An 8,743-nucleotide genomic window follows, 5' to 3' on the forward strand; every position below is an offset into this window, starting at 1 on the left:
GAGAGTTGGTTTTTGGGTATAGAGTGAGGTGTGGATCTTGCTTGAGTTTTTGGCAGATAGTTTTCCAATTTTGCCAACACCATTTGTTAAAAAGGCTGTCGTTTCCCCACTTAACTGATTTCATCTCCTTGTCCAAAATCAGTTGACTCTCCTGCAGGTTTTCAGATGCCGTAATCATACAGGAGATTGCCCATCCTCAAACCGCGTTCCTTTGAGAATGCAGTACAGCTTGTTGCCACTAGGCCACCAATATTATCCTATGGAGAGATAATTGACGATGAGACGTGATAAGCAAATTTAGGGGCTTAATTTGACTAGTCTTCATAGATTTGGCTCCATGTCCGGGGCGCGGCTTATAAACCCCATCTCAGAATGAGGAGTCGTCTAATTTCCGCTCTGGGTTTGGCTAAGAGAGGAGCCTGAACCTCCGCAGTTAGCTACGTATACAGAAGGCGTGGCTATTCAAGCCGCCCATCCCAGTGTGATCACTTCCTGTGGAGATTCCCCAGCGAAGGGAGGAGGGGAATAGCTCAAGGGAAAGGAGGGCGGTCGTTCGGGTTAGGTAGGGGGCTGGTGACGGATAGCGCGGCGCGGGAGATGACTCACGTCGCATCCCGTCTTCCCGACACGGCCCGCCTGCGCAGAGTTGGCTCCATGGCTTAGTGGCGAAGGAGGCTGTGGCGATGGGGGGGAGGGAGAGGGAACACTTATTTTGTTATGGGGGCCAGGCTGAGGCCCGACCGGTCTGGTAGAGCTTTGCCGGTGCCAGACGTCATGTCTCATGTGGACAAAACAGCTCGGGACAGCATAGAAGCCAGCGCAGAGAGCTCTCAAGCCGTGTTCGTGCTTTTGGAGGAGCTCAGGCCAGCCCACTCAGCCCAGCTGCTCAGGTGCGGGGCGTGGCGGGGGGTCACCTAGGGCCTGGAGTGCCGCCTGGAGTTCTCTAGGAGCATGATGTTAGGGTAAACGGGCTTCAGACTGTGATTCGAGAACCTGGGCCTAGGAGTGGAAATCGTCGGAGCGCTCCTTTAGGGGGTTGGTGGTGGAGGGAGGCACTAAGAGGAGACGCATTGAGGGTAGAGGATTCTAAACAGATTGATTCTGAACACTGCAGAAACTGCCTTGGGGCAACTGAACTGGAGGGATTCTGATTGAATTTGGGGTCTTTGAGTGGCGCAATGGTTAAAACGCCCAGCCACTAAACGAAAGGTTTGCTGCTTAGGGTAGGATGGGAGTAATTGGGATAGTAGGACCGATGTGGCAGTCTGCTTCTGTAAAGCTTTACAGCCTTGGGAGCCCTACAACCTTATTGTGAGTCAGAGTCCACTGAGGTAGTGGGGTTGGGGATATGTTTTTATGGAGACACAGATTTTAAGGAAATTCTGGAATGCCTTTTCCCTCAATGTAGGAAGGGTTCCAGGGGAACTTGGGAGCTTGGTGAGTCGCAGTGGTGCTGGTCTTTGAGGATAATATAAGTCTGGAGGAATATGGAGTATCTGAGGTATGCTGCAGAAACCAGCCTTATAACTGAGGAGAAGAGAAGCAAAATTCACCAAGCCCTTTCGGGATTTGGGTAGGGGATGGGTCAGATCTCAGGAATAGTGGGGGAAAACCCCTATCTGAACCCCATAGGGCCTGGATTGGGGTGCAGTCAGATGTAAGGGATGGAGATAGTACTGCCTCTTAACTCAGAGAAGAAGGCCTCAGATCTTGTTTGAAAACCCAGAGATCATGTTCCTGCCCTCACCAGACTTGACCTCTCACCCAGCCCTTGCTCTTTTTTATTGCTGTCCTCCTAATAGCACTCTCAACTCCTTGGTGTAATCTTGAGAGAGCATAAATGGATGCTAATTGCACCATTCCAGCCTAGGCATCTCATCTCATCCTTACTTCCAACAAGCTTGCCTTCTCAGGCCACATTCCAATGCCCATCTCTTCTAAATTGTGTGAAATGGGTGTAAACATGGAAGAAGGCTTGGCCTACTTTTTGCTTGGGTTTGGGCTGAATTCAGCAACTCCCTGTGCTTCCTCTTCCCAACTTCCTGGGTGGTTTTAGGGCCTCATCTGAGGGTGAGGAGAAGAAGGAGGACAGATCTTTGGGAAGGGGAGAGAGAATTCTTGTCACATAAAATCACTTAAAATTGCTCAGGATTCTGAATCTTCGGCTGAATTTAAAGATGCGTATCACCCCAAAAGAGATGTATATCCATGTGTGTGTCAGTATCTCTTGCATACAAGGAGTTTCTCACTCAGTGTGGGAGGCTAAGCAGGAGGCTTTGTATTGATTTGCTATCTTGTAATTCCTTTAAAGCAACCTAGATCATCACAGCAGTGGGAAGAGTCAAAAGAAAGGGTTACATGGCTTCTTATTTTGTGTCAGTGGGTGTTGGTATTGTAGGGGTGTGTTTTGACCTATCAACAACAACAAACCAGGAAAGGGCTGGGAAGTCTCCTCCCACCAAGAAATGAATGTTCTTATGAAGTGGATCATCTCTACAGACTACCTCTCTTGGAAAGCCAGACAGTTGGAACGAGGAGAGCCATGCTATTCTCATTTTGTGTTTTTGTATGTGTTAGTATCTCATACACTTTGGCTGAGAATAGGAGGAAATAATTTGCAAAGTGGTAGATCCTTAATGGACTGTTATGCTGAGGGATACTCCTATGTGCTTTGTGTGTGTGTTTAGATGAAGGCTCACATTTAGCCTTCAGAAGAATAAGATAGGTTTGTGAGGGCTAGGAAAGCTCTGAATACAAGTCTGGAATTCTGTGATTTAATTTAATAACTAATAATTAATAATTCTGTTAATTTGCATTCCGAAATGAAAACTAATCTCAAACCCAGTAGGGTGGAGTCCATGCACCTTTCTTATTTTTTAATCTTAAATAACTATATGAATGATGCAGAAGAGATGAAGAAGGGAGAAAACAAGCAAAACCTGCTACTACTGTTGAGTCATTTCAAATTCATAGGGACCCTCTGTCAAGTTTTCAAAGTTGTATATTTTAATGGGTGAAGACTATCTTTCTCCCAAGGAGCTGTCTTTGGTTTGACCTGCTAAGCCACCAGGGCTCCTCTGGGAAGGGGAGAGGATGTGGTACCCATCAGGATGGTTAAATGTGAGTGGTATACTCTGCTTTCCACTTCCTTCCTCATTTTTCTCTCTCCCTGAAAGAGGAGAGGAATGAGGTCTCCCTGTAACCACTGACATCACTCCTACTGTCCCCCCTCACCCTCAGCCTGAACGCTCTGCTTCCGGAATCGGGAATTGTTGCTGACATCGAATTAGAAAACATCCTTGATCCTGACAACTTTTATGAACTCAAAAGCCAGCCCCTACCCCTACGCTCCAGGTATGACTATTGGACTCCCCTCCCTATTCATCAACCCTCAAGTTCCCTCTTGATAACCACAGGTCTTTATCACCAGACCAAATCCTTTTACTTACCTGCTTACCTTTTCCACATGATAAACATGTCAAGCAGGAAAGTAGGTAGCCAACCTAATAGGCTCAGACAAGACCTCCCTGTCAGTTTCCACCCTTACCCTACTCCATCCCTATTTATACACAAATATTTCTGGATGGCTTGAGTGCCCAGGGACACAGTGGGCCTGCTCAAACTCTTGTTCCTGATGAGCAGATCGTATACCTAGGACCTGTGCTCAGTCTTTGCCCACACTTAATAATCAACCTTCCTCTAGCCCCTTTGCTGGTTTCTTCTTTCCTCCTGCTTGGAAGTCTAAATGTGCTGAGTCATGGCCTGGGCTGTAAGGGAGGGGAAGGGACCTGGAAGAGGGGCAGGAAGAGAAGATTGTGAAATCTCTGAGATTTTCAAGACTCACTAGAACCTGGGACTGGAGGCCTAGGCAAAGGAAAAAGAGCGGCCTAGGATTGTCCCTCTAGACTGATGCCCATACCAGGAACCCTAAAAGTAAAAAAATCCCAAAATTAGACTTCAGAGCTCTCTGTATCTACAAGTCTACTGTTAGAATCCCAGTCTTTCATCCTTCTGCTCTTCTTCAAATAGAATAGACTCACTCTCCCAGAACTAAGCAATGGCATCTACATTCAGTATGTGAATGGACCTCTACTGTACTCCTAAGAACTGAGGGCTGAAAATTCAGATAATTTTCTACTTCGAGGAGTAGAACCTAACATAGTCCATGTGTCTCCCCCACCAGACCGTGACTCTTGAGGGCTGGGACAAATCTGGCCCTTCTGACTCCTTTTCTGTGACTTTCAGAGACAGAACAGTCTTTGTTCCTTTGTTTAGTCTTATCACACTGTGATCCCCTGGTTTGGGGTGAAATTTTTAACCATGGCCCCATATTTCTCATCTACAGCCTCCCATTATCATTTCAGTCTACATCAGCCACTCCAGCTACACACTCTGCATCATCTTCTGCAGGGGGCTCCAGGAACCCTGCCATGTCATCATCCTCTTCATCACGAGTCTTGCTGCGGCAACAGCTAATGCGGGCCCAAGCCCAGGAGCAGGAGAGGCGTGAACGTCAAGAACAGGCTGCAGCCACTCCCTTCCCTAGTCCTGCAACTACCTCTCCTGCTATTTCTGTAGTTGGTGTTTCTGCTGGTGGCCATACGTTGGGCCGTGCACCCCCTGCTCAGGTGCCCAGAGAGGTGCTCAAGGTAAGATAAGGTTTGGAGGCCATGGGAGGGTATTCTTGGAGACTGAAGAGCTGAGGGTATGGATAATCTGGATATCTTGGCGACTTTGAAGTGAGGCTCTAGGAGCTCTAAGTCTAAGATACTGTAAAGTGAGTTGTGCTAGTGTCCCATTCATTATGTTTGGAGTTTCTGAGGTATTCTTGTTGTGAGAGGTTTTGGGAGCTATGGAGATATCTAAGTGAACTGTGGAGGGTTGTGAGCTCCTGGGATCTGTGAAGTATGTCTTTGTAGGAAGAATTTCATGCCTATATGATGGATACATTGAGTTCTCTGGGAGCCATTAGAGTATCTTGGAAAGCCACATGTGGTTCCCAAGGTCTTTTAGGTGATCTTGGTGACTGTAACAGGGTATTACATAAATTTTAAGGGATCCTGTCACTGCCTCCCCACCAGGTGGATCTTGGGGGGCTGTGAGAGGTTTTTGAGAATGAGAGTTCAAGTCTTAGGGGAAACTCACTAGTGTGTTGGGGATGGGGAATGGCCCAGTTCACCTACATGATTTTAAGGGATCCTGTCACTGCCTCCCCACCAGGTGGATCTTGGGGGGCTGTGAGAGGTTTTTGAGAATGAGAGTTCAAGTCTTAGGGGAAACTCACTAGTGTGTTGGGGATGGGGAATGGCCCAGTTCACCTACATGAGCCTGGTAGCAGATGCAATACGGGGAATCGGGCTGTGGCTTAGGGTTACTTCTTTTGAGCTCTGTTCTATTTTGTCCTTCCCCTATCTTTTCTCCCTGGCCCTACAGGTAGAGACTCATCTGGAAAACCCAACACGCTACCACCTACAACAGGCACGTCGGCAACAGGTGAAACAATACCTGTCAACTACACTTGGGCCCAAGTTGGCCTCCCAGGCCCTTGCCCCACCGCCAGGGCCTACTAGTACCCAGCCTCTCCCTGCCCCTGAGACTGTCCATGCTATTGGTCCTTCAGGAAGTGCTCCTAACAGTCCCATGGCACTGCTCACCATTGGGTCTAGTTCAGAAAAAGAGGTGAGTGGCTAGAGACAACCCCCCCATTCTCCCTAGTCCTCCTCCAACATCTTCTCATTCTGTTCCATATTTACATATTCCCTAGATCGATGATGTCATTGATGAGATCATCAGCTTGGAATCCAGTTATAATGATGAGATGCTCAATTATCTGCCTGGAGGCAATGCTGGGCTGCAACTCCCCAGCACGGTAATGCCCTAAAATGAAAGCGTGGTTTGAAAATGAAGATATCCTCCTATCATGGACACCTTACCTATTGCTGAGTGTATAGATAGAGACCCTTCCTTTGGGTGGTACTTAGAGAAGGAGTCCTTAGGAAGAGACTGAGGCATACCAAGGCCCTTAGCCTTTGTATTAAATTATATGAAGAGGTGGACCTCACAGAGTTCTAAATACAAAGTAGAAAGAGTTTGTACCAGTTCACTACAGCTTCATGGTGAGAGGTACCAAGAAATGAGAATCCTATAATGATTCATACTAAAGGATTCAGATCATTGGGATATACCCAGGCCATGTACTGGTTGAAACATATACCAAAATCTCAAAACACAGTATAGGATATGACAAGTGGTTGGTCCTTGTAATAACTGGAGTATACCAAGTCATTTACCATGATTTGTGCTAAGAATGTGAGTGCTTGTAGAGAGTTGATAAAACTTTGTAAAGCAAGAGATGTATCAAAAAATAGTAACATTCTGGGTTTAGAACATTCCAAGAATCTAATAATTTGTTTTTGGATATAATAAGTGCCTGTAACTTTGGTCTTATCCCAACTTATCAAGTGGATAGAAGCATGTATAAAAGTGATACCAGTTCATCAAAATGTTTTATTATTTTGAGCACAGCTAGAGATTGGGGCATCTAGATAGACTGGATGGGATTTCAAGAGAGAAAATTCATCAAGAAGTGGGACTAATTCTTACTGGCCTGGAATATATGTGAAAGTGCAAGGGAGAGAAAACCATTTGGCAGGTTGAGCAATTGGGGGAAAAATCTTGAGATCAGAATGTGCAGAGATATACTCTAGTCAGGGCAACAGGAGACCATGTACCTAATGTGTGACATGATCATAGCAAAAGATTGAGAAGTGGGTTGGAATTCTCCAGAAGGCCAGATTTCATGTAAAATATTGCCATGATCAAGATCTGACAAAATCCCATTGGAGTGTTCTAAAAACTCTATATTGTGTTATAGTACTAGGAGAAACCGATAGACTTGAATATTGCATTGGATCAAAGACAGACCTGAAAAGGGTAGTTTTCTAGCATTTCCCCTCAGAATCGACCCAAAGGTTTAGGAGAGGAGCTTTACAGGGCTTGAAGGCTTGGCTGGGAGTGATGAGCAGATCAAACAGGTTTTATTCTCTAGCAAATTATAGTAACTTTACTTTGTTCTATTTTCTCTGTTGGATTGTGAAATTCCTGTAAAAGAGGAGGAGGGGTTTCCTTGCCAAGTCAACCAATCCCTGGGCTTAGTGGACTCCCTCTTTGGAATATATGGAGGTTCAGGAACTTGGTTCCAAGGAGGGGGTGATACTGTGGGTTGTTCCCAAACTATTGTCTCTCCTTTCCCTACACCTAGCTGCCTGTATCAGGGAATCTTCTTGATGTATACAGTAGTCAGGGTGTGGCCACACCAGCCATCACTGTCAGCAACTCCTGCCCAGCTAAACTCCCCAACATCAAGCGGGAGATCTCTGGTAAGTGCTATGATCTTAACTACGTCCCCCACCCTGTACCCTGAGGTGAGAATCATGTCTGCCAGGTTTGGGTTGTAGGCCTCAGTATGTAAGAAGGGGTTTAAGCATATAAAAAAAGGGCTGTTTTCTCTCTTTTCACATAGTCCTGCTTTCACCTTACTTCCTCTTATAGTATTTATTTCTTTTTTCATTTTCTTGAGTTTGACAATTGGCATCTCCCCATGGTTAAAAAAAAATAGAAAGATTAGTACTTTTTTAATAAGTCACTTTCCTTTACTACTCAAAGCTTTGCAACTTTACACGCTTCCTCTCCTCTTTTTCATGTCCAGAGGCCCTAATTACTCACACTCTTGCATTCTTTTCCAGAGACAGAGGCAAAGGCACTTTTGAAAGAAAGGCAGAAAAAAGACAATCACAACCTAAGTAAGTGAAAATACATGTGTGTACCTGGAAGTGTTTTATGCAGTTCTGCCTTCTCCTGAGTCTCAGGCCTTCTTGAGGAGACTCTTAGCAAAATAGCCTCCAAATTCCTATTTCTCTCCTCCTTCCTTCACATATTGATGACTCATTCCTACTCTTTATTTCTTTCTCCCTACTTCTAAAGTTGAGCGTCGCAGGCGATTCAACATTAACGACAGGATCAAGGAACTGGGCACCCTCATCCCCAAATCCAGTGACCCGTGAGTCTGGGCTAGAAACACCAAGCCAGCAGAGGGGTGGGAGGTGGAATAAGGGGCCTTGTTCCCCAAATATGTTCCTAAATGAACTTTTCAGGCTGTTTGATTGCTGCTCCTGTGTTCCTTGCTTACTCAGATTTCCTCACTTTCAGCAGGGTTGTAGATCTTTATGATGCACTCAACTAAAATTTTAGGTGCATTTATCTAAGACTATTTGTTGAAAAAAAGCCCTAGTGGCTGCTGACTGTGGTTTAAACCCAACAGACACATCATGGGGAAAAAGATGTGATAATCTGCATTCATAAGGAGTATTGCCTTGGAAGGTTCCCCTCTTTTTTAAAATAGAGATTTTAATGAAAGTTTATAGAAAACTTAAATTTCCATTCATTCATTGTTGCACACCTCCCTGCTCTCCCTTCTCCCTAGCCTTGAAAATTTTAAGGGACAGTTCTTTTCTGTCCTTTTTGGTTGCTATGAGTTGGAACTGTCTGACAATGAATTTGGTATTTTTTTCTTTTTAATTTACTTAGGAAACCTATTAAACTTCTGCTTTGTGTCAGGCACTGTTCTAGACTCTGCAGATAACCAAAGGGAGCAAAACAGACAAAAATCTCTAACCTCAAATGAAACTGGTGTGTTGTTTTTGTTTGGTTTTTTTAATTTTTAAAGTTATTTTTTAAATTTATT

At 45.1% G+C, this 8,743-nt stretch overlaps 1 protein-coding gene and 1 pseudogene across 2 annotated transcripts in view; both read left to right on the forward strand.

Moving 5' to 3' along the window:
* Positions 1-770: 770 nt before the first annotated feature.
* TFE3 (transcription factor binding to IGHM enhancer 3) overlaps positions 771-8,743 on the forward strand; it is an 18,411-nt gene continuing 10,438 nt past the window's right edge. Inside the window, exons 1-8 of one of the 2 annotated variants that reach the window (XM_006902714.1) lie at positions 771-890; positions 3,241-3,354; positions 4,346-4,649; positions 5,434-5,679; positions 5,765-5,869; positions 7,262-7,379; positions 7,746-7,802; positions 7,984-8,059. In XM_006902714.1, coding sequence (XP_006902776.1) covers positions 775-890; positions 3,241-3,354; positions 4,346-4,649; positions 5,434-5,679; positions 5,765-5,869; positions 7,262-7,379; positions 7,746-7,802; positions 7,984-8,059 — 1,136 coding nt within the window. In that variant the 5' untranslated portion in view covers positions 771-774. Of the gene's footprint in view, positions 891-3,240; positions 3,355-4,345; positions 4,650-5,433; positions 5,680-5,764; positions 5,870-7,261; positions 7,380-7,745; positions 7,803-7,983; positions 8,060-8,743 lie in introns of those variants that run through there. The other variant, XM_006902715.1, reaches the window with a different exon arrangement.
* LOC102845437 overlaps positions 8,328-8,743 on the forward strand; it is a 3,961-nt pseudogene continuing 3,545 nt past the window's right edge.

Source organism: Elephantulus edwardii, unplaced genomic scaffold (assembly GCF_000299155.1).
Source record: "Elephantulus edwardii isolate Elephantulus edwardi_28Jun2011 unplaced genomic scaffold, EleEdw1.0 scaffold00441, whole genome shotgun sequence".
Taxonomy (NCBI): Eukaryota; Metazoa; Chordata; class Mammalia; order Macroscelidea; family Macroscelididae; genus Elephantulus; species Elephantulus edwardii.